At 38.9% G+C, this 25,848-nt stretch overlaps 2 protein-coding genes across 2 annotated transcripts; one reads left to right on the top strand and one right to left on the bottom strand.

Annotated features, from left to right (window-relative positions):
* Positions 1-1,000: 1,000 nt before the first annotated feature.
* On the bottom strand, positions 1,001-1,456 carry LOC141651787 (uncharacterized). The gene has a single exon (XM_074459485.1). The coding sequence runs from the start codon at positions 1,454-1,456 to the stop codon at positions 1,001-1,003; it is 456 nt and encodes a 151-aa protein (XP_074315586.1).
* A 7,165-nt stretch (positions 1,457-8,621) lies between these two features.
* Positions 8,622-9,486, top strand: LOC141652339 (serine/threonine-protein kinase VIK-like). Its single transcript, XM_074459826.1, has 4 exons — positions 8,622-8,696; positions 8,772-8,857; positions 8,936-9,051; positions 9,323-9,486. The coding sequence occupies exons 1-4, from the start codon at positions 8,675-8,677 to the stop codon at positions 9,447-9,449; spliced, it is 351 nt and encodes a 116-aa protein (XP_074315927.1). The 5' UTR covers positions 8,622-8,674; the 3' UTR covers positions 9,450-9,486.
* Positions 9,487-25,848: the final 16,362 nt, after the last annotated feature.

Raw genomic sequence — 25,848 nt, 5'->3', positions numbered from 1 at the left:
AATAAACTTTAAATAATCAATTATATTCATACAATCGAAAAAGCTTTCAAAAGTTTTAAATCCTCAATTCACCCCCCCCCCCTCTTGAGTATTTCGGATCGATAGACTCTTCACATGTGCAAGGAAACGGAACATAGAAGCCAAAAATCGAAACTTTTTGCAAGATGGCCGAAAACAAACTTCCACAAAAGCGGGACTTTCTTACCTAGAAAGTTGAAGGACGGAAAGGGGAAGAGAATGGCGCAAAAAATAAAAGGAAACAGTTGAGAATTGGAGGAGAAATCTAAGGTTGAAGGTTAGGTGTTAATGGAATTTGTATATTGTTGTTGTTACTGTGAGTTGGTTCGAAAAAAAAGAAAGAGAAGAAGGAATGAGGGACATGACCGGTTGGAGTGTGAGAGTGAAGGATTAAATGATTATTTTAGTGAGGTGTAAAAAGTATGTAGGTGTGTTGTCGATATGTGATAGGTCGAGATTAAACTAGTCTCACATGAGAAATGTGATGGTCTTTTGTTAGACGGGAATACGTCTCAAATCTACTATAATTTAACACGGAAAGTTATTATTATTATTATTATTATTATTATTATTATTATTATTATTATTATTATTATTATTATTATTATTATTATTATTATTATTACCGCTATTATTACTATCCGACTAAATATATATAGTTTTATATAAACCAAGCTTTAAAAATATAGTTTTTATAAAAATCATGTTTAAAAATAAAATTAATAAAATTAAATAATTTAAAAATATAAATAAAACAATAGAATGGTTAATTAAATTATAAATGCTAAAAATGGAAAATTCGCGGGTGTTACAAATTTTGTCATATCTGAAGGGGTTAATGTGATCCGAGTTATATGTACTATATATCCCATATGACTGTCGGTTAAGACAGTTGCACTAATAACTCGAGACCCAAGATCAGTGACAACTAATTTTGTACCATTACACAATCCTCGGAGTTGATCAATATTTCTCAAAATCATCAATGTGGCCCATACCTTAGCTTTAACTCATGGTTCGGGAGACCCGAACATTTAATTGAGTTCAATAATTCAGTAGAATATACCTCATGTATCTCAGTATTACGTTCATCTTTACTTATTTCTTCTAAACTTAAGTACACTTGTTCTATAGCAGGAATAAGTGACATCACATAATCATTGACCATATGTACGATGTAATGAGTAGGGGCAACAACCGCTCTCTCTTGGAGGTAACCTAAATCCCGAAAATTTTTGTCAAAAGATGGGTATGTGCTATGAACAATAATAGCCATTGGATCAGTTGTATTTTTAATAAGAATGTCATCTGGGAGTTTTAAATCAATTTCCCCATCATTTTCACATTCTGCTATACCGTCTCCGATCTTTAAAATCCAATTTGAAAATTCTCTAATTTCATCAATATTACAATTGGAACTTCCAGATTGTAGACGCATGTTCTTCGTTAATGTTAATACCTTTAAACACAACGCAAATGAAATGTTTAAAAAAATAATTTAAAATTTGACCGGGTCAAAATTTGACGGGTTTGGTGTTCGGACCGGGTCAAAATTTGACCGATCTACCTAAAACCGATATAATTCTGATAATATTTTACATGTCGCAATGGAACCTCTACAATTGAAATTTATATAAATTTCCTAAACTCACATTTTTTTTGTTAAACGATAAAAGAGATTTTCAAAGAAAAATAATGATATGAAGGTTTGGATCGGGAAAAGGTGGATTATGTGTTTGTGAAATGTAAATGGCGTGGCCCAATTTTGTTCTGTCTAATTTTGATTTTAGGGCTAGTTGTATCTTTGAGTTTTTGGGTTTCTGCCTTTCATTTTTTTTAATTTTCTATTCTAACCGTGAACTTCTTACTTATTTTCTATCATGAGTTATAACCTCCTTCGACTTATAACTTTATTCCTTAAACAATCGTACTTTGACCTTCATTATAGTCATTTGTGTCGTAATCCTTTATGAGAAACATCACAAATACTCCCTTGGTCCCATCATCTGTTTACGTATTCTATTTTATGATGTCTCAGTCATTTGTTTATCTTACTAAATACTCCCTCCGATCCACACCAAAGGTAACACTTACCTAAACCGGACGATCCACACCAAAGGTAACATACCTTATTTGGCCCAAAACATTACCAAATTGTTCTTGTACCCATTTCATATTTACACAAAACTGTCATTACATACCTCACATACCATCCCACAGTTAAAGCCACAATTACATAGCCCACCTATTTTTTCCTTCTTTACCCTTACTCTTTCCACATTTTCTTAAATACTTCATTTTTCCCCATGTCGCCTTTGGTGTGGATCGGAGGGAGTAAGGAATGTTTTTAATGGATAACTTGATCATCCAATGGTACTATTTCCACTTATCCTTCCTTCTTGGTTTTGTGCAAAAAGTAAAAGTAAACAAATGAAAGGGACATAGGGAGTAACTTTAAATGTTAATTGAGGTTTAAAGAATTGTTATTAGATTCATATACTATCGATAGAACGGGTAATTGGGCAAACTAATAGGTGAATAAGTAGGTTAACGAGTAATTGAATTGGTAAAGAGGTGGCCTAATGGATAAACTAACAAACTAATTTAGCAAAGACAATCAATAAGGTCATGATATAGAATAATGTACCGAGTTTATGGACAATTCGACACACCATAGAATTTGAAAATGTAAAGGTACAACATAAAATCGAAAAACTCGGGGAGTACAAGTTAGTCTTTCCTTTTATTTTAGAGATCGGATTCGGTTTAGACTTTAGGTTACTTAAATTCGATACATCGGAAATTCAGGATTCATAATGACTTATATTTATCGTATGCATAACCACATGACGTTTGCAATATTGGTCCAACATGGCCTAAAGACGATTGAATTAACACAAAAGTAGTCTAAATTGATTAAGGGTATATATGTTTGATATATTATTATATTTAGGGTTTTTAGTGAGGGAGTACCTAACATTTAAGCTCTTTTTTTTTTTTTGACAACAAGCGATGAATAACTTACATTATTTCGAATGTTACAAAGTAAGCTATTCGACTAAGTAGCACCCGAAAACTGACTATCATCTCTAGTGCTACCAAGTCATTCCTAAACGATAAGAAACACATAAGTAAAAATTACAGCTGCCACAAGACGGACAAGAGCCTTAAGGGCGTGATGGTGAATGCAGGATAACAAACCGCTGGCCATGGAACAAACTTCATACACATGGAAGACCACCGAATTCCATCGATACATACGAGCCGCAGAGTGACAATAACGAGGTATACTTACACTCTTGCGAAAAGAGCGTAGAAAGACAAAGTGGTAAGCAAGACGGCGAAGTCCGCCACCGATGGAGAAAAACCTCCTACACCTTAGAAATCGTACTCTTTGATCATAGGACCAACAGACCAGGTAATCTGACATGCGATGACCACCACGAACACTAAGCCACGGGGACGGAGCACCCATGCCCATAGTCAGATGCGGAATAGCCATAACCCTAAGATGGTTTAGAGACACGACACTACAAGCCACCCCAAAGATTAAGGGACAGGACACCCATAACCCAAGGGAGGTTTTTATTAACATAAAGAAAGGAAAAAACCACAGCATCATTAAAAGTGAAACGAAGACCAACATCAACTAGAAGCAACAACCACCGCGTCCAACATGACCAACAACACAACCAACAACCCGATTCATCCCCTACCAGTCACATCTCACAAAGGAAGACCCATCCATTAAGACCTCACACCAACCAAAAAAAGAGACGGACTCCACAGACATCAAAATAGAAAGTCGCACCAAAATCCAAGCAAAGGCCACCCATTTCACCAAACTAATCCTCCCAGGACCACCGACAAGCATGCACAAACAAACCACCACAACCACATACGAGACACAGGACAAAAGACCGAAAGGTGGGGGAAATGGGGGGATCACCAATCAGTCCCAAACTGACTCGATGAGCTATGACAAAAACAACAAAGATTAAGGACCGATAGGTGGGGGAAATGGGGGGATCACCAGTCGATCCCTAACCGACCCGTAACACAACAAAAACCAGTTCAACAACAACGGCCCAAACCAAGACCGAACAACCACAAACGACCGACAACGCAAATCCAGTTAAAAAACCAGAAAACGAAGAACCATAAACAACCGGCAAATGGCCGGAAAGACACTTGACAAACCAGGGGTGGGGGAGATAGGGGGATCACCCCTGGGCAACATGCAAAAAGATCGGTGACAGGACAAGGATTCGAAGGGTCAGAAGCCCCATGGAAGCAGCGACAACCACCAAAGAGCCCAAAAGCAGACGGATTTGAAAACGAGTACCGCCAAGAAGCCGACGAACCAAGAAAAATGAGATCAAAATGATGAATCAAAAGTGGGGAGATGTGAAGGATCGCCGGTGAACGGCCATGGGAAGGACCCAACACCGGCGATCGGTAGAGGAAGAAGGAGGGTGTGTGGTCAGTGGAGGCGGCGGCACAAAGGAGTTAGGGTTTTTTGTTTTTTTTGTAGAGAGAAGTGAGATGAGGCTTTTGTGACACCAAGGTATCTAACTTTTTTTTTGCTCAAAGGTACCTAAAATTTTATGTTAACTTGTGAGAAGTACCAAATGCTAATTGTCGTTAAAAAAAGTCAGATTTTCGTCAAAACTAACGGAAAACGTAATGAAGACCTTACTTTTTCTCTTTAATCTTTTACCTAAAAATAATTTTTTATTAAATTAACCCTTTCTTCATTTCCTCTAACCAATCCTAATTAACCACCCTCTTCATTTCCCCATCTAATTCAATTTCCTCCACCATAGATTAATTAAACAAGAAAAATTAAAAAAAGGATTATTTCATGGCAATAATCCATCATATGGGTACTCCGCAAATAACACTTCATCCTATTCATAATTCCAATTAAATCCATCCTATTCAGTATTCTTCCCATAATACTCTCAGGAGACCGGCAACCTAAACAACAGGTCACCCTTGTTATTTTTAGGTTATAAGCGTTGAAGTGTGTTCGACACACTTTAAATACACCAAGCACCCTTCTCTCGCACCTTTTTTTCCATCACATGATACTGATTTCCTTGCATTATTCAACGACGAAGATGATAACACCAATGATTTTCTCCTAACAACTTTTTTCTTCTTAGTAACTCTACTACTCGTATTAACATTTGAATTTAAAACAAGAATTTGGCCCAGCCGCCTGTTCTTGAACTTCCAGTTTCAATCTATCAAATGTCCGTTCTTCGTCCTCGGTAGGAGCAGGCAAAATGGGGCAAACGAAGCAATAACAACAACCGTTCGGGCAAGGGCAAGCAATTTCGTTGTTTGAGGAATTGTCTTTTGCTTTAGAGTTGGGGAAACCGTAGCTTAAACCATTAGGTGTAGGCGCTTTCCAGAGGTGGAAGTTTGATAAGCCAATAAAGAAGAGAAGAAAAGCCCAACAATCTTATGTTGAACCAACCCACGCACCTTCCATTTTCCTTTAAATTCACCAACCCAACAACAAAGACACAATTTAATTGAATTTTCTTCACTGAGGTATTTAAACAAACACCTGGTATACATAACCAAAACTCCACAAAAGTTTAACTCAAAACACTGTAAATCAAAATTTTGGGATGAATCCAGGTGCAGATATGTGAGAATAAGTGTGAAAAACGAGATGGGTATGTTGGAAAGTATGAAAGTTGAGAGATTTTTTAGTTTTTTTAGATAAATATGATAATGAAGGGAAAAAGTTTCTGTGTGCTGTGTGTTATAAACAAAGGAAGAAGGTGCAAAATTAGGGGCCATGGTATTAAGAGATGTCTGACTTCAACTCACTTAAAATTACAGAAGAACAAGGGAGAAGGAGAAGCAAGAGAACAAAAGGAGAACACAAAAGTTGAAGAAATATAGAGATGTACAAAAATGAAGGAAATTAGTCGAAAATACTTAAATAAAGGAGAAAGAATGTTACCTTAAGTAACCGGTCATAATTTTGCGTGAGTTTGTTATGGGAAGAATGGTGGATAGGATGGATTTAATTGAAATTATTGATAGGATGGGGTGTTATTTGCAGGGCACCCATATAATGGATTATTCTCATGAAATAATCCTTAAAAAAATACCTTATAACTAACAAGTACAATACCCATAATATCTAGGGGTTTAAGAAGAGAGAAGTAAGGGAGTTTCAAAAGGATGCAAGATAAAGATAAATGATAATAGAGAAGATGATTAGAGTTGAAAGTAGAACGGTGAAGATGAGTAACAAAGAAGATGATGAAGAACAACAATGGAGATTGATAATAATTATATGTATGAGTTGCAAATCGTGCTATAGTTCTTGAAGAGGAAGAAGTAGATTACGATTACGATTACGAGTTTTGTGGTGATAATTGAGAGATAGATGGTGTTGGGGAAAAATAGGTGAGTAAGGAGGGTGGTTATGGGGTTGGGTAATGGGAGGGAGATTTGGAGGAGGAAGAAAGGTTGAGGAGTGAGTTAGTGAATTAACAATGGTATTTATAAGTTTTAAACAATTTTTATTTATGTTTTTATGTTAATTTTAGCGGAATCTTGACTATATTTAACAGAATTCTTCAATTAGTATTTGTTAACAAACAAAATATAAATTTTAGGTACATTTGGGAAAAAAAAAATAAAAAGTTAGATACCCTTGGTGCTAATGAGGCTAAATGTTAAGTACTCCCTGACAAAAAAAACCCTTATATTTAATTTAAACTCAGCCTGATAAATCTTTAATCGGAAATAATAAGATACGGAATATTATAGTCTCATATCCACCCCTTAACTAAAAGTGAGGATGAGTAGCTACTATTCACCAATGAATAGTAAATTGCTAATGAATAGTAGATGCGTAGCTACTATTCACCAATGAATAGTAAATTGCTAATGAATAGTAGATGCCACAATGAATAGTTGAACTCTACATGGGCGGGTTTGGAGCTTGGGTAGGCGGGTCTGTGTGCTGGGCTCAATTCTTTCATAAAAAATCTCGGGTTCAGTCCAATACTCACATTGCTTCCTTTTGGGCCTATTTTTTTTCCAAGTTTCCTCCTCCAACGTTTCCTCCATACCACTCATTCTCCGTCTTTTCCTCTCCATCACTCCTTTCCCCCGCGTCTTTTCCAATTGTTTGTAACGCTCTATTCCACTCCACTCATTCTCGCCTTCTCCTCCCATCTTCTGCTTGTCAGTTCTCAGTCCTCAATACAACTCCCTCGGCAAAACCTAGCAGTATTTACTTTTAAATCCTAATCCCATTTTCTGTTTTTTAATTTCGTTATTATTATTGTTAGGCGGTACGATATTGATGTTGGGGCTCTGCGAGCTCCGTTTTTGTAGTTTCTTTGCAGTTTAGGCGCAAACAGAGGGAGTGACAGATTGATTTGGGAAAAACAATTAGTTTATGATTCGGGTCTGTATGTATGATTTTTTGTCAGATGTGTTTGATTGCTTCATTTTCCTTCAATCCACTTTCATCTCTTTGATTCTCTGATTAAATTGATGCTATTCATAATGTAGCTAACTAATTTTTATTAATCGCTGATTTATGTGTTAATTGCCGACCAATTTTTTCAGGTATAGCAGCATCAGTGGACTCAAATGGAGCGGGTTAATTCACCTCACCAGCTTCACCATTCTTATCATTTTAAAATGTCGTCTGGTATTCAGCTGATCTTTTTTTTTTGAATTTTTGTTTGTGGGTCGTTTGATACCCGCGTACATTGATGTGTGGTTTATTTTTTTGATAAAGTTTGCGGCTTTTTAATAGATTTTGGATAAATTTAGGATATTTGATTTGGGTTTGTATTATTTGAAGTTGTTTGTTGAATTTTGTTATGTTGGTAGTATGATAATCTTCCCATTGTGCTAAAGATGTGAACTTTTTACATGTAGTGTTGTTTTTAGGTTGATTGTTAGTGTATTGTAACAAATTTTTGGAGGGTTGACCTGATTTTGTCTTGCTGTTTGAGGGTTGAGGGGTTGAATGTGTTTGTTTGTTGATTTTATGGAACTATTGTTATTGTTTGTGAGAAAATTTGAGGTTTGACATGAGTGGATTAGTGATCGAATCAAATCGATTGTCCAACCATAGGATGTTGGTGTTTTGGTTCATGATAGAAAAAATTCTAGGGTTATTTCTAAGATGCAATGTTTGTGGTAGGGTGAATTGGATTGGAAGTGATATTTTTTTGCTTTTTTCATTGATTAAAGATCAAGAAAAGGATTTTTAATGAGTTGTAAGTTGAGGATCCAATTTAGATATTGTTGCATATGATGCATTTATGAGAACGAGTTGTTCGAATATTGTTGAGTTTGCTGCTGATGATTGTTAAAACCCTTGCGGTCCGGTGTTTGCTGAGTCTCTGTTGGGTTTTGATGCGGTTGTTGTGCTATCTGCTGCTGTGAATAACTATTTAGACATTATTGTTTGTTGTTGCTCTTGGTAATTTTAATGTGTTCTTAGTTAGTTAGTCCACCCGTCTCATTCATTTGTTTACCTTTGATAACTTTCACAAAGAATAAAAAGTAAGCAAATGATTGGTACCGAGTAAGTTTTCATCTTTATGACTTTGGACTGAGCAAACTCATCAGGGTTCAACATGCTCATGATGTTTACAAAATGACTGGCGAAACAGGAAGCTGTAAGTGGTTATCTTACTTCTGAACTGAATGGGACTGTATTCTTGACCTGTACTCACTATTGTTTGTGATTACAGATCGTTATATGGCTCCTGAAGTATTTAAGCATCGGAAATATGACAAAAAAGTTGATATTTTCTCTTTTGCCATGATATTATACGAGGTAAGCTCATATTCATGATTTTGGAGTGGTAACTGAGTCCCGTTCAATTCTATTCCTCATCGTTTTGTAATTTCTCAGATGCTTGAGGGAGACCCCCCAATGTCAAGTTATGAACCTTACGAGGCAGCAAAATATGTAGCAGAAGGTCATCGTCCTAATTTTAGGACCAAGGGATTTATCCCTGAACTCAGAGAGTAAGTTGAATGTTCACTATTTTATACAAGTAGATATTTGATACTCCTCACTCTTACATGTAGTGCTTAAGAAAGCGAAATTCCGTATTACATGCCTTTGAGCCAATACTACAAGAAGAGGCCTTCAGTCTTGGAATGTTGTTACAAATTCCGTATTACTCGACTAGAAAACTAACCACTAAACAAAGCCATTCAAGATTTCACATTGCATCATGTAACTGTTTGAGTTGCGGTTTATCGAGTCTGATTTGTAGTTTTTTCTTCTATATAGGTTAGTTGAGCAGTGCTGGGCTGCTGACATGAACCAGAGGCCTTCATTCTTAGACATACTAAAAAGACTTGAGAAAATTAAGGAACATCTTCCAACAGATAATCACTGGCACTTCTTGTCTGGATGAAATGTGCATCAGTTGCGCAGATATTTGCAAAACACGGTAAATAAATGACAACGTTTCTGATTTCTGGATTCTGCATGCAGGTACATTTAGAAACAGGTGATTGCATATGGTAGATTGCTTGAATTGCAATCAGCTTAGCAAGAACAATTTCATCATTCGACTTCACAGGTATGATGCCATGTTCAATTTTTATTTCAGTTTTTAATTATTTATAGCTATTTCACACATTTAGGAAATGATTTTTTCGCATTTGGTACACAACGCAGACTTTCTGTGCAATGCTTACGTTATATATTCATCAAATGTATCGTGCTCATGCGAATTGTAGTTGTATGTTAGTTTACTTTGACTTTGTGTGTGCTTAATTTGTAGTTGTTGGAGAAGGCTTTGGCTCTAAACCCCCGCTTTCAAATTCTAGGGTTTGCATATTTTCAAATTTCGACATCTCAAGGTTGATTTTGGACTTCTTTACTTGATTTTAAGGGAAATTTTGAAACTTTCATCGGGTTTATCATCTCCTTCGCGGCCGCTGAGCTTCAAAAAATTGCTGGTACAATTTTGCTCATTTTATTACTGCTAATTTCAAGTTAATATAGTTGATTTATGACCAATGTTTGCTGATTGAGGTTATTGTTCTTAAACGGGTCCCAGTTACTTAATTTTCTCTGTGATTTCTGGAATTTTTATGGCGTTATGCTAAAGAGTTGTTCGAATATTGTTGAATTTGCTGCTGATGATTGTTAAAACCCTTGCGGTCCGGTGTTTGCTGAATCTCTGTTGGGTTTTGATGCGGTTGTTGTGCTATCTGCTGCTGTAAATAACTATTTAGACGTTGTTTGTTGTTGCTCTTGGTAATTTTAATGTGTTCTTAGTTAATTAGTCCACCCGTCTCATTCATTTGTTTACCTTTGATACCTTTCACAAAGAATAAAAAGTAATTAAATGATTGGTACCGAGTAAGTTTTCATCTTTATGACCTTGAGAGCTTGAGAGCCCTTTTTGATGTTCCAAGAACTAGAGCTTCTCTGCAGGTTGTCCGAAGATGCACAAATTATAAAGAATGCTGCAATTACCAAACTTTTTGAAGCAATGAGAAACCTTGCAAGTGATTGTGAGTGTTGTTTAATTAAATAATTTTCATGAATTTTGGGGAAATTGTGAGAGTAGTTTGGGATTATTAGGGTTTTGTTGGATGAGTAGCGGAATGTAGTTGATAATTTTGTAAGCTTTGTGCTGATTGAAGCAAGTTGTTGGTTTTAATTTTGAAGATTAAGAGAGATATCAGTGAATGCATCTCTGTCGTTTTCGTTTGTTCTGAGTTAGTGTAAGCATTTTGTTATTAACAAATTCTGTTATGTGACGGTCTCATAATGAGATTATCAAGAGGCCCGACAATGTAATGAGTAGCTAGATTTTGATGTTTGAGTGGGCAAATGAGTATTCTTTTGGGTTTAACGGGGCCTAAATTAGTTTGTGGGTTTGTTTGTTGTGAGATGGTTGGCACATTGAATTAAAATCAATCGATTGCATGGAAGGAAAGAAGTAGTGTTTGTAAGAATGTGTGAGCAAGGTTGCTCGAGATGAAGTCATGTAGGTTAGAAATGATGTATACCTGAAGCAGCAATTTGTTGTCTGTATAAAGAAATCGGTTATATTTTGTAAAGAGTGACTTAATAGGAGTTCGGTTCATAGAAACGAAGTAATTTATGTAATGCCGATTTTTGAGCTTATAATAGGTGAATGTTTGCCTTCTATGGGATGTTTTAGGATTCAGAATTAGAATATAGTCAGCATTCTATTTGTATGAATGTGTGATCAATCAAGTAATGTTATGCCATTGAGATTGTGTGTAAATAATGGTTTACATCTTTGCTGATGTTCTTCCATTAATAGGATTTGTTCCTTTTGTGTCTATATATGTCCTTCAATTAGCGAGGTTGCTCTCAATATATTATGGCTTACATCTAGATAGTGTACCTAAATTATGTCTTTTTCCTTTTTGGATAGTCTTTATCCTTCAATTTAAGTTTATCGGCTTTTAATGCTTGTGTTTTGGCATCTGGTAGTTTTCTGTTTATTTTTATTGGTCTGTATCGGCCAGTTAGATGTGAAAGGTAATCCTAACTAAATGTACTGTGAGCAGATTTAATTATTACGAGTTTTGTTAGACTTATCTAGAAATAGGTCAATGCAATTTCCAACCAGTCATTTAAAGCAACATGGTGAAGCCATGAGTCATTTGAGATCAGATATAATCCAAAAAGATACACAAATTTCCTGTCATATTTGGCTATTTTGTTTAGTCTAACTCGGGTCAGCTTGACACAAAGTTGCATAACTGTGAGCAATTTTTAATTATGACTTTTTTGTTGGTCCTGATGTATCGTTGTAGAGATTCAAAAGATCGATGGCAGCTGTACAAGGGTCTTTACTGATTGCATCTGTTCTAAAATTATGTTCAGCAAAATTGCCGAGAGCAAATATCCATCTCCTAAACAGTCGGATAACAACAAGCTCGAACAAGTGAAAGTTGCTATCAAGACTAGGCCTGGTAGGACGTCCTCTGGTGATGCAGCTGATATGGAGCGGAAGAAGCTGATATGAACCGTGGAAGAGAGAAAGGAGTATGACAAGGCAAGGGCTCGCATTTTCAGTAGCCCAGATAGTCCTTCAGATGAGGCCTCATCTCAAGGTTCGGTTGATTGTAAGGGTTTATGCCCCAGCAAAGATGATAACGGAGGATGTCGGGTTGTCCCGAATGATTTGGACAAAATTCTAGAATTAGGAAAGTAACCTAAACGACATTATAGAATTAGGAAATATGATAACTAATATATTTAGGAAAGACCTTGTAATGTAGCAAGAGTAATGGTGTAATTAGAAGTAGCAATGGTGGATCTATATATTAGCTTCATTTAAAATTGTCAGAAAATACCGTATAATCAATTACAAATATTTTCAATAGTCTACTCTCATAACATTTAGTTAAATTTTAGAGGCATTCAAAATTAAGTACGAGTAAAATATATTGGGACGTGGAAACTACTTTAAAAAAAAAAAGAGTCGAGTCGGGTATATTAACTATTTGGCAAGTTCTGATTTAAGACGGGAAATACGTTTAACACAGACGCCTGCTCCATCCTACTAAAGACTAGCCGCTAACTATTTAAAGTAAACTCTACCGACTACTATATAATCCTTAATATCCCTCGATATTCTCTTAGTATAGCTTTTTTTTTTTAAAATGTGTAATAAATTTTAAAAGAACAAAAGATTTTTTAAAAATTAAAATTAAAACACTAAATATTTCAAGCAAGAGCATATACTAAAAATTCACATGTCTCGTTTTCCTCCACTGTGCCCTCTCCGTCACCATTCCTTTTTTATGCCCGAGAAATCTCATATCATGTTCTATAACTCTTAGCCGTGTCTATTTTGGTCTCTCTCTATCCCTAGCAACCTTTTGTGTTCCCCATGTCTCCAGTCTTCTAACTGTTACGTCCATAGGTTTCCTTCTCACATGGCTAAACCATTTAAGTCTATTTACCATCATCTTATCCCATAATTAATCAAGTGGTTGAGGACGAGAGGACGTTGGAGTAAAAAGGATAACAAGGGAGAAATGAAGTTACATGGGAAAGAGGAGGATGATTAGGAGTAGGAAGGGGTAAGGGGAAAAGGGGCAAGTATATGATGAAAACGAGGAGGAGTTGTAGTCATAGGATGAGAAGTTGTTATGACGAAAAATTCAAAAACCAAATTAAGAAAGCTCGGATTGAAAAATTATAATTTATTAACCTTATCGAACTTCCTTTTCGTTAATGTATAAGTTCATTGAGAATTTTTTTTTATCACGATGGAGGAGGAGATGAGGTGTCTGGGGGCGTATAAAAGTTGAAGAGAGAAAAATACTGAATAATGAGAGCGACAAGAATTGGAGAAAGAGGAGTAAGAAAGGGTAAGAAGGGAAGAAAGAGTATAATGAGAAAGAAGAGTCATAAGAGCAAGTGGAAGAAGAAGGAAAACGAAGGATATATAAGAGGATGATGTGGGACATGGAAGGAATATGAAAAGAGGAATGGGAAAGTTAAGGAGGAGAACACAAGGATGAAAGAAGAGAGTTGGTTTAGGATGCAACAACTTTAAAGAGCAAGGGAGAGAGAAATAGAAGCGCAAGGAAGAGAGAGCGAGGGAGATAAAGGCGGGGAAAGAGGATAAAGATAAATATAAAAGGTAAAGGGAGAATGCCGAATAGTATGAGTAGAAAAGGGAGGAGTAACGTATGTGTATGAGGACGAGAGAACGTTGAAGATAAAATGGTAACAAGAAAAAGTATGAACGATGAAAGAGGGAGGAATTAGGGAAAGAAGGGAGTTGGAAAGGGTAAAGAGGGAAGTGCGAGTGGTATAAGGAGAAAGAAAATTTAGAGAAAGAGGTAGGAGTAGTAATAGGAAGAGAACAATTAAAATAAATAGAAAAAAACTCGACTTAAAAAATTATTAACTTTACATTTGGGGGCAATTTGACTATAGCTGTTTTTGGGAAATTTCACTCCAACAATAACAAAGCCGATATGATCTAAGTTGTACCAACATGAATTATAGTTTATTCTCAAATATGAGATCGATGTTAATTAGCTCGCCCAGGGCATGACTATGACAAAATGAAAAGAAGCCTAAATGCTCACAAATCACAGCAATGAAATATACTCGACTATTACCCTTGCATACATGTACTTTATAAGACAATTCTGATAAAAATGTCATTTTCTCGGAAGAAATATAAAGAGCCAGAGTCGACAACGTTAAATAGAGAGAGAGAGAGAGAGAGAGAGGAGGGGGGGTGAGGACGAGAGAGACAAGATAGAGTAGAAAATGGGAAATAGGGTAAATAATGGAGGATAAGTAGTAGAAGCAGAAAAGGAAGGAGGATAACGCGGATGCGGGGAAGGAGAAATGGGTGGAGATTCAGAAAGAAAGTAATGAGAAAGAAGAGCGTGTAAGAGAAAGAGAAATGAAAGGATGTGAACGATAAGAGGATATGGAAATAGGGAGGAGTACGAGGGAAATGGTAGAAGTAGTATGAGAGCAAGTGGAAAAGAAGGGAAAATAGAGGATGTATAAGAAGAAAATTGGGGAACACAAAAGTTATAGGGGAGGAAGAAGGAGAACCACGAGTTTTGAAGAGAAAGAGGTGGTTTAGGATGCAGCGCCTTTAAAGAAAATATAAGGAGAGAAACATGAGGACGAGGTAGAGAGTGGGAAGGTGGAGAAAAAGAAGGAGGAGGAGTAAAAAGGTTTATGAGGAGAAGAGCTATTAGTATGAGGAAAGGGAGGAGGAGGAATCGTAATTATAATAAAATAAAAAATCTAAAACAATCTCGAAAAAAAAATATTCATAAACTGTTTCAGAGGTGTGCCAGCTTAGCGTGAGACTTCACATTACTAGGTGTGTTGTGTTTTCGTTAATCAATGTTCATTTGACCTACTCTTATTCTTATCAAGTTCTTTAATCTGATTGCCAAAGAAAAACCTAGCTTTGCCATAGAAATCCAATGTTAGTTCACGCATGAAACATCAACAATCAAGATAATACAGTAATTTGGTTTAAAAACGATTTAACTATTAATAAAGTACCATAACAATAGTTTAAGTTTAACAACAATCAATGTGAAAAAGAAATATGATAGGATACGCATTTAACAATTAAAAAATCTTGGGGTATTCCGTAGGAATCATGCAAAGGGAACAAATATACCACAATGTCCGTGTAAATATACAACCGGAATATCTTCCCTAAACAATTTATTTAAGTCAAATATATTTAAGAAGGGAAACGAAGGATATATAAGAGGATGATGTGGGACATAGAAGGAATATGGTAGGAGGAATTGGAAAGTTAAGGAGGAGAACACGAGGAAAAAAGGAGAGAGTTGGTTAAGGATGCGACAACTTTAAAGAGAAAGAGAGAGAGAAATAGAAGCGCGAGGAAGAGGAAAAGAGCGAGGGAGATAAAGGCGGGAAAACGGAATAAAGATAAATATAAAGGGTAAAGGGAGAATGCCGAATAGTCTGAGTAGAAAAGGGAGGAGGAGCGTATGTGTATGAGGACGCGAGAACGTTGAAGATAAAATGGTAACGAGAAAAAGTATGAACGATGAGAGGGGGAGGAATTAGGGAAAGAGGGGAATAGAAAGGGGTAAAGAGGGAAGTGCGAGTAGTATAAGGAGAAAGAAAATTTAGAGAAAGAGGTAGGAGTAGTAATAAGAAGAGAAACGATTAAAATAAATAGAAAAAAACGCAACTTAAAAAATTATTATATTTATATTTGGGGTCAATTTTACTATAGCTGTTTTTGGGAAATTACACTCCAGCAATAACAAAGCCAATATGATCTAAGTTGTACCAACATGAATTATAGTTTATCCTCAAATACGAGATCGATATTAATTAGCTTGTCCAGGGCATGGCTATAACAAAATGAAAAGAAGCCGAAATGTTCACAAATCACAGCTGTGAAATATACTCGACTGTTACCCTTGCATACATGTACTTTATAAGACAATCCTAATAAAAATGACAATTTCTCAAAAGAAATATAAATAGCCACGAAAATATAGGGGAGAAGACGACTAGGAAATGAGGGAAGGAGGATGATAAGATGGAGGAACATAAGGCGACGATAACGTTAGTTAGAGAGAGAGAGAGGGAGAGAGAGAAAGAGGGAGAGAGGGGGGCGGATAAGGACGAGAGAGAGAAGATAAGGGAGAAAATGGGAAATAGGGTAAATGGAGGAGGACAAGTAGTAGGATAAAAGGCGTATTTTTTTTCGGATATTCACGCTTACAACAAAGATAAATAATTTTTAATGTAATCGACTCAACCATGAAAACCATGAAAACCATGAAACATCAATAGTTTGATTGTCACCGCCACCCAAAAAATACGTACAATTGGACAAAAAAAGATATCACATACACCAAAAAGATAAGAGATTAAAATATCTTCGGGGACAGTGCGCACCGTGCATGGTGCAACGAAAATATAGGGAAGCAGAAATATAGGAAATGGGAGAAGGTGGATGATAAGATGGAGGAACATAAGGAGGCAACAACGTTAGAGAGAGAGAGAGAGAGAGAGAGAGAGAGAGAGGACGTTGGGGAGAAGATAAGGGAGCGAATGAGGAATAGGGTAAATGGAGGAGGACAAGTAGTATGAGGAGAAAAGAAAAGAGGATAATACGGATCCGGGGAAGGAGAAAGGGGTGGAGATCCAGAAAGTGAGTAATGGGAAAGAAAAGAAGGTAAGAGAAAGGGAAATGAAAGGATGTGAACTGTAAGAGGATATGGAAAGAGGGAGGAGAAGTGAAGATATGGAGGAGGAGTACGATGCAAATGGAAGAAGTAGTATAAGAACAAGTGGAAAATGAGGGGAAATAGAGGATATATAAGAAGAAAATAGGGAAACGCAAAAGTTATAGAGGAGGAAGAAGGAGGACCACGAGTTTTGAAGAGGAGGAAGTGGTTTAGGATGAGGCGGCGTTAGAGAGAATATAGGGAGAGAAACAGAAGGACGAGGTAGAGAGTGAGGAAGATGGAGAAGAGTATGAGTAAAGAGTAATTATAATGAAAGGGAGGAGGAGGAGAAGAGCTATTAATATGAGGAAAGGGAGGAGGAGGAAGAGTAATTATAATGAAATAAATATATTATAAAACAATCGGTCTTAAAAGGGTATACAAAGTCAAACGAAACTGAGAATGTCCCCTGTCCATCCAAATTAAAAAATATTTTTTAAAAAATATTTATCAAGTCGAATATATTTTACATGCAAAACTATCTTGGGGTACCGTGTGCAACGTTTAGCCAAAACAAGCTTAAAATGAGATCAAAATGCTGGTACAAATGAACTAAGTAGTCAAAACTATATAATACTTGGTTGTTGAGAAACCATTTTAAACAAAACTCCAGCGACTTGCTTAACGCTTGCTTTTCTGGGATTGCCTCCCGGCTCCAAAATCCTCAAGGAATCCTGTGCTAACCGATGTCGAGCAAGACACATTCACGTTACTTGATGGAGATTTGTAAAAAAGTTTTTTCCGTAAATGGAAAGATGCTAACAATAAGATGGTGGGGGATGAGGAAGGTGGGGAGGATAAATGGGAAGATATGAAGGATAATACGAGGAAAATTGGCACGAGGTGAAATATAAGAACAAGTGGAAGAAGAGAGGAGACGAAGGATATATAAGAGGATGATGAGGGACATGGAAGGAATATGGGAGGAGGAAGGGGAAAGTTAAGGAGGATAACACGAGGATGAAAGGAGAGATGTGGTTTAGGATGCGACAACGCTAAAGAGAAAGGGACAGAGAAATAGAAGCGCGAGGAAGAAGGAGAGAGTGAGGGAGATGAAGGCAGGGAAAGAGGAGAAAGAGAAATATAAAGAGTAAAGGGAGAATGGCGAATAGTATGAGTAGAAAAGGGAGGAGAAGCTTAGGTGTATGAGGACGCGAGAATGTTGAAGATACAATGGTGAAGGGAAAAAGTAAAAACGCTGAGAGTGGAAGAAATTAGGGAAAGAAGGAAGTAGGAAGGGGTAAGGAGGGAAGGGCGAGTAGTATAAGGAGAAAGAGAATTTAGAGAAAGAGGTTGGAGTAGTAATAGGAAGAGAAACGATTAAAATGAAAAATGAAACTAAATAGAATCGACTAAAAAAATTATTAACCTTATCATGTTTCTTTTTGCATTAATGTGTCTGTTAATAGAGACAATCTTAATAAAAATGTCATTATCTTAGAAGAAGTATGAGGTAATTGATGGAGGAGTCACAGTAGAAGGTAAGGAGCCACAAAAGTATAAGGGAGAAGACGAATAAGTAATAGGAGAAGGAGGATGATAAGATGGAGGAACATAAGGAGACGACAACGTTAGAGGGAGAGAGAGAGAGAGAGAGAGAGAGAGAGAGAGAGAGAGAGAGAGAGAGAGAGAGAGAGAGAGAGAGAGAGAGAGAGAGAGAGAGAGGGGATGCCAACGATAAGAGGATATCGAAATAGGGAGGAGAAGTGAAGATATGGAGGAGGAGTACGAGGAAAATGAGAGAAATAATATAAGAACAAGTGGAAAATGAGGTGTGGACAGCGGGGGCCCACGGGGGCGCTTGGGAGAGAAGAGAAACAAGCGTTTGCATTTTTGTATGCAGTCGCCACCAATTTTTATGGGAAATTGGAACCGTTCGAATACCTCGTGTCATGTCAAGACACAAAGTAGTGACATGAACACTAAGCAATCGTTACCCTTAGCATTCTATGTCTAGAATGACGCTCGTGGATGCCAATGAACATGGGTGTTCACAGATATCTGGGGTAAGGGGTGAGGGTACGTATTAGGAAGCTCTTTTGATCGAACACCTAATCCCACCCGCCTCGATAGAGGCCTCTACTAATGATTAGGGAAGTTATTCGTACTTGATATATCGTCGATTATATGCATGCAATGCAACATCCAAGTTTTAATCCTAACATGTGAGAAATTAACTAAGTCGGTTGACACGTAATTTAGCATACAATTAAGTCGAAGTAGGATTTAATGCTCAATTACATGTGAAGACATACAAATGATACAAGAAAATATGATGAATACGATAAATATAATTACAATAAAGAAAACTACAATAATTACAACGGATTAGGCGATTTATGTCGAAAATACATTTAAAACGGATAATTTGAGAAAACGAATAAAAGAAAGAATAATTAATGAACAGGAATTAAAGGTGATAATACGATTAATAGTTAATTATACGTAAACTAATTAAACTAGGTCAAGCAAAGAACAGAGTTCGTGGGACGAAATTCAACCGAACAAAGCGCAGAGCTGCGTCCTTTGAATAAAGCGCGCAGACGCTGCGTCTGTTCTGACTTTGAATTCGGTTTGTGAAGCGGAATTGCGTGTTGTTAATATCGTCGGTAAATTTAATGATTGATTAAATTATTTACTCGGATGAAAGTGATTAATAGGTTATTTACATATGATTAATGGTCATAAAACAATAAAACATGGATGAGACGGATTTAAGACGGATTAATTTACATGATTAAATGATAACAAATTAACAAATTAAGAAACTAACTAAATTAATTAGGTTAAATACAACGGATTAATGACGAATGTATGATAGATATGACAAATAACAGATGTAAATATGTCAATGATGAATTCTTGAAGCTCAATATTGATGAATTGAATCTCTAAAACCCGAATTGAGTTTAATGACGAAAACCCGCAAATATTGATTACTTGGGATTTAAGTCGAATTTAATGATGAATTAAACATGTTAATGATGACGATTAATGATATACATGTGAGATGATAAGCTATTATGTCAAAGAATTAACAAACAAACGAAAACAAATAAACATGACGAATTACAGAGGACGAACGAAGAAGAAAGGAAGCAGGAACTGCGGCAGCCTAACGAAGAGGCGCAGCAGGTACTGCGCTCCTTCGAAGAGGCGCAGCAGTTGCTGCATCCTTTCTCGACGGTTATCTTCTGGAAATCCGTAAAAAAAGAGGTTTTGAACACGGTTTTAGAAATCGGTTTTAATTGGTATTTTCGACATAAACCTTACAATTTTGATACAATAATTAAAATACAATAAATAAAAGAGATTATACACCCTCAGACTTACATGTTGACGAAACGAGAAGGACTAAGATATCGATTAGTGATGCTCGACGCGAATGTAACGAAAGTGCCCTCGTAAGAGGAATTAAAACAAATTGATTAAGTTGATTGATGTGGAGTTGGTCAAATTGGTCGGTCATGCAAACGAGGCTGGTACTCAGAAGGATCCGAGCTTACGTGGTCGAATGTTCAAGCACGTAGACGCCAAAAAGTAAGAACAAAAGTCTAAAATGCAAAGGGAGAAGAGAAGGGCGGACACTCGCGTGAGAAATATGAGGAGCGAAGGCTCCTATTTATACTAATCACATGAAGGAATTAGGGTTTCGGAGACTCTTTGGAAGTGAATCTCGGAAAGATATGAAAAAGATACGAAAAATACGCAAAAACGGACCTGGGAAGAGGCGCAGCAGGCACTGCGTCTCTTGGAAGAGGCGCAGCACCTGCTGCGTCTGTTCCCAAGTGGTTTCCTCCTGCGGAAGAAAGATTTCCGTGTTTAAGTTATGGTAGGACGGAAATAATTCGGTTTTCCTTAATATCTTATGCGAATATTACGGGAAATTGTTTACCAAAAGATAAAAATTATGAAATATGGAATAGAAATATCCGGAATATTCCAGAACATTCTGACTCGGGATTTAACGGTTATCAGAAAATGAAGACGGTTTTAGGCCCGGACTCCAAATGTACTCTAATTACTGTCAAAACGACCGTATCGGCACGTAGATGACAACTAAGAGGTAGACATTAATATTTGAGCAATCACTTGACGATAAACTTACGAACTGTCACAAATCGTTCCGCGTAGCAAACATGCGGCCCAATCATCACCGGGTGGTTTGCGAGAGGTGCGAAAATGAGGTATCTCTGAGCCCCCACTTTGACTGAGGCTTGGACAAGGCGAAAGTCAAAGTATATCCATCAGGTCAATCGAAGATTACAACCTGACGACTATGGCGACGCGAGGCGGCTCAAGGGGTCTGAGCCAAGGACCTGTCGTCGGGAATATTTTAGAGTCTGTCGACTATCGGGGAGGGTCGTTTAAAGTCCATTAGACTACGTAAGGAGGCTCGCCAGCCATAAGAAGAGGCCATACCTGAGACTTCTTCTCGAGACGCTTCCGGAGGTACATGGGAGCTATTGAGCGAAGATCAGGCGTAAGGACTGAATAAGGTGAGTAGCAGGACACAGGCGGGAACTGCTGAAAGAAGGCTGCTTGGGTAGACTTCGAGAAATAATCGCGAATAGCAGGACACAGGCGGGAACTGCTGAGGAGAAGACTGCTTAGGTAGTCTTCGAGAAGCATTATAAATAGCAGGACACAGTCGGGAACTGCTGAGGAGAAATCTGCTTAGGTAGAAGTTAATCCTCATGTCTTGAGAGGGACAGTACGTCCGCTTACTCTCGCTGGGGACATGATTGGGAATTAATCTCCATGTCGTGAGAGGGAAAGTGTATCCGCTTACTCTCCTAATAATGAAGGCGTGTCGAACTCTGTGAGGGAATAAATGCTCGTTGCGACAAGCAAAGGTCTCGAAAGGAATAAATAATATGCAACAGTCTGCTGCTGGCTTGGAAATGCGGGCCGGAATGAAAGAAAATCGTCAAACGGACCAAAAGGATAAAATAGCATCAGGGAAGAGGCGCACCAAAGATGGGCCCACAACTAACGAACTCATAACGAATTTTTGAAAACCCGTATGGAGGGAACACAAGGAAGAGGCGCAACAAGAGCTGCATCTCTTGGAAGAGGCGCAGCGCCTGCTGCGTCTATTCCCCAAAGTGTATTTTCTGCGTAAAAACGCGATAATCAGAAGTTCATTTCATTATTTCGAAATACAAATCCTACAATTTCTCTCTCAAAAATCAATCATTTCCGCCAAGGTTTGATCCAAAAGCTTGCATTAATCATGACTAATCGAGGTATGTGTCTCATTCTTGCATTAATCGTCTATATTTGTCGAATTTTGGATCGAAAAATTAGGGTTTATGACCCAATTGATCGAAAATTTGGGGCTTTTCCCCCAAATGCATTTGCCTTGTCAAATTGACATTAGAAATGGATAATTGGTAATATTAGGAACATAACCATGTATTTGTCTTGAGTTTTCGTTGAGTTTTGAGCCTTTGAGTGAAATTTGAGACGGTTTCACATCTAAACCGTAAATTGCTTCGAAAATAGCCTTAGGATTGCCCATTTGCGATGAAACTTGATATTTGGGATCCTTGAATGATGGGTAAACTTTCTACCATCTCGGAATTTTGGTTTGTGACGGCTTTTTCAGGACACTTTCCTAGGGCATAATCGCCGTTATAAGGAAATGCTGCCGAAATTTCGGCTTGAACCCGGAACTAGGCTTCAAATTAGGCTTGACTTGACCCAAATTACCACATGAGTGATCGGGTTTGCGAGAATGTGGCCAAATATGGCGAGAAAAGAGCGATTTCAGGGCTTCGAAGGCTCGAAAATCCCTTAACCAAGGCTTGTCGTCACGTGACGCGGCCTAAATTTGCTTTAATGTTGCAGGTGACGTGGCTTCTACTTCTGGGAGGGCTCCCATGGAGATAGACGTTGCTACTGTCGAGGAGGCTTTAGAGCAGGCCTTCACCGCCGCGGTGATGGCTGCTGGGGACGAGGTCCACGAGGAGGAGGCTGTCGAGGAGGAGGAGGCCCCGAGACGGGCCAACGTTGGGCGAGGAGGTCGTCAGCTGAGAGGAGCTCCTGCGTGGGCTGAGACTTGGGAGAGTAGGCACCTGCTGTGGGCTGCAGAGGGTCACCTGTCCTACAGGACGGTGAAGAGCTTGGTAAATAGGAATTCACTACTCATTACTCATTCTTCTTTCATTCATTTGTTCACATCTCTTTCAATTTTCATTCAAAACTAAAGATAGCTTTTGTTTCAAATCGTAATAGGAGGCCGGGAACATCAGGTCGTTCTCGGGTTACACGACAGCGATGGAGCACTACGAGCGGTTGTCGGCGGAGGAGCGGGCCATGATCGAGCGTGGAGCGTTCGGTCCTTTGGTGCAGGCCTGGAGGGATATCGCGAAGAGGAAGCTGCGGGCTAACCTTAGCCTGGTCTGCGCTTTCTTGGACCGATTCTGGGATACGACTTCCACGTTTCACATGCCTTTTGGTGAGGTGGGAGTCACTCTGGAGGACTACGGCATGATTTCTGGTCTGCCGTGTGGGTCCGAGGAGGTGGAGTGGCTGGAGATTGCTATGAGGATGGACTCGGCCGAGGCGAGGAGGTTGATCGGCTGGAACTTGTCGCCGAAGGTGTCACGCGATCTTGGGTTTGGTGCCCAACACCTACGTTCGAGACTACTTTGCGGAAAGATCCCGGCGCTTGTGACGATTGACGGAGGGAGACGGCTCCTCCTCCCCGTCACCGAGCAGAGGGCCTCGTTTGTGGCTCGTGGTTTCGTCTTCGATTTACCTCGGAGACAAGGGCGAGAGGAGGTCACGACGAAGCTTCTTCCCTTCCTTTCGACCCGAGTTCCCTAGGGCGTTGGGGCCGGTCATCGCTCTTGGTTTAGCGGTCCTCATCCGCTTCATGAGGGCCATGGTTCGTCCGGAGTTGATGGAGAAGGGGACTTCTCCTGGTGCTGTCGGGCCTGGACTACTGCTGGAGGTATGAACCTTCCTTTAGACCGAAATCAATTCCTCTCTTTATCAAACCACGAATAATCGTCATTGACTATCTTGCTTTACAGGCGTGGGTGTACTCCTACTTCCCGGGCCTCGCGCCCAAGAGGACGGAGCCGCTGGAGAAGGCCTATCCCGTGGTGAGGGATTGGGTGATGTGCAGGACGAAGAGCAAGCGTTCTTCTCACGGTGTCTACCGGCGGGATGTGAACGCTCTTCAGCTGGACAGCGTAAGTATCTTACTTATAAACATTTGCTTCTATATTGTCTTTTAATTGATCATAGGAATGATCCTTGTTTATCTTGTCACAGTGGGTGCCCAGACCTTGGGCGGAGTACGCTGGAGAGCCTCCTTTTGTGGCTGAGGTCCTTCGACCCAGGAGCTCGAGCCGACTGCTGTTGAGGACGTCGATGGGTCCTGTGTGGTACTTGGGCGAGCGCTTGGCTCGTCAGTGCTCTCGGGACGTGTTGACGGTTCCCGTCGATCCTCCCAGGACGATGTTTAGGGAGCCTTCTGAGGTAGAGAGGGAGGCGGACCTGGCTGGCGCTAGTGGTGACGCCTTCCTTCTTCCTGGTGAGGACTACTCGGCGTTCCTTTACGGGAGGTTGGCGTACTGGCCGGTAGTGGTGAGCATCTTTTACTCTTCCTCTTGATTTTCAAAACTACGATGAAAGATCATCGGTTAATGAGAAATATTTGACTTTGCAGGAGGTCGAGGCGGCGGGCATCGAGCCCCCAGAGTACCCCGAGACCCTCGAGTACACTGACGCGACCGGGAGGACGACGATCTCCGAGCTGCGTGACTTTGACGTAGCTGTGACGGATGCTGGTCTGGACGACTGGCAGCATCTGATTCGGAGGGTGAGCCTCTAACTTTGCATAGCTTTTGGCGTAAGAACACATTTGATTGAGTTTGTTTGATTGTTGAGAACTTCTTTTTGAAAATGCAGGTTGCGCTGTCTCGGTTTGTGGCGTTGTGGAGGGTGGCCAACCGGCTGCGAGCTACTGCCGTCGAGGCACTTGTCGGCGGTCGAGGCCGTCAGGTATGAACCCTGTGCCTGTTTTATTTTTGATTTTTAATTTTCCGACTTTGCTTGAAACGATTGACATGAGCCATTTTATTGTTGTTTACAGGGTGACCGCGAGCTGGAGCGAGAGTTGACCCAGTCTCGGGAGGAGGCAGCTCGCTTGTTGAGGGAGCTCGAGGTTCGGGACGCTGAGATTGCCGTTCTTGCGGCAAGAGTTGCAGAGTTGGAGGTCGACCAGCAGTAGTTTTGTGTAGCTTTTGTAGACTTGCACATTTGGACATTGATTTTGGACTTTGTTTGGGGCGAGAGCCCCCAGTTTGTTGTACATTTCCCTTGTTTGGTGTATATAAGATGGCTTGAGAGCCTTTGCTGCTGGGTTGTGTTGCTTGTATCTGCAGGTTAGCTTTGAACAGGTTTGGTAGATGACGGTTTACGCCGTCATGCTGCCGAAATTTACATAGAAAATCACGCAAAACATACATTTGTATATACATATGGCCTTAATTAGCGCAAAACGAATGACTCGAAAGATGCAAAAATGCAAAAAAAAAAATGCAAAAAATTTGCCCGAAATGACCGGACGGTAGGGAGGGTTACCCCTAAAAAAGAAAAAAAATAGAAACCTATAAGTTAGAAATGTAGAAATGAAACTAAGAAATTGAAATTAATATATAAATGTTGAAATTCGGTAAATTGAAAATTATTTTCTAAAATAAATGAATTAAATGAGAAATGTAAAATTAAAATGAATTAAAACGAAAATTATTTCCTAAAACGATGAATTAAAATGAAAATTATTTCCTAAAATGAAAATATACAAGTGTGGTAAAATGGCGAAAATGTCGATGTCGCCTCGAAATGCGTGCCCGCGAAATTAGGAAACCTGAAACATGGTAATCTTCACGTATTTACCAAAATAATAACCCGTAGGAATAGGAAATTATTCGTCATGGAATTAGGAAAGATCCAACGCGGAAAATCACAGAAGTGAAGCTGAGGAAGAGGCGTAGCATGAGTTGCGTCTCTTTGAAGAGGCGCAGC

Source organism: Silene latifolia, chromosome 4 (genome assembly GCF_048544455.1).
Source record: "Silene latifolia isolate original U9 population chromosome 4, ASM4854445v1, whole genome shotgun sequence".
In the NCBI taxonomy this organism is placed as follows: Eukaryota; Viridiplantae; Streptophyta; class Magnoliopsida; order Caryophyllales; family Caryophyllaceae; genus Silene; species Silene latifolia.
This window is presented reverse-complemented; position numbering and strand designations above follow the sequence as displayed.

Bases quoted from the DNA above. Each gene is read 5' to 3' on its own strand.
- LOC141651787 (XM_074459485.1), bottom strand. From the start codon at position 1,456: ATGCGTCTACAATCTGGAAGTTCCAATTGTAATATTGATGAAATTAGA.
- LOC141652339 (XM_074459826.1), top strand. From the start codon at position 8,675: ATGACTGGCGAAACAGGAAGCT. The intron at 8,858-8,935 runs GTAAGCTCATAT...GTAATTTCTCAG, and splicing joins TTGCCATGATATTATACGAG to ATGCTTGAGGGAGACCCCCC. The intron at 9,052-9,322 runs GTAAGTTGAATG...TCTTCTATATAG, and splicing joins TTTATCCCTGAACTCAGAGA to GTTAGTTGAGCAGTGCTGGG.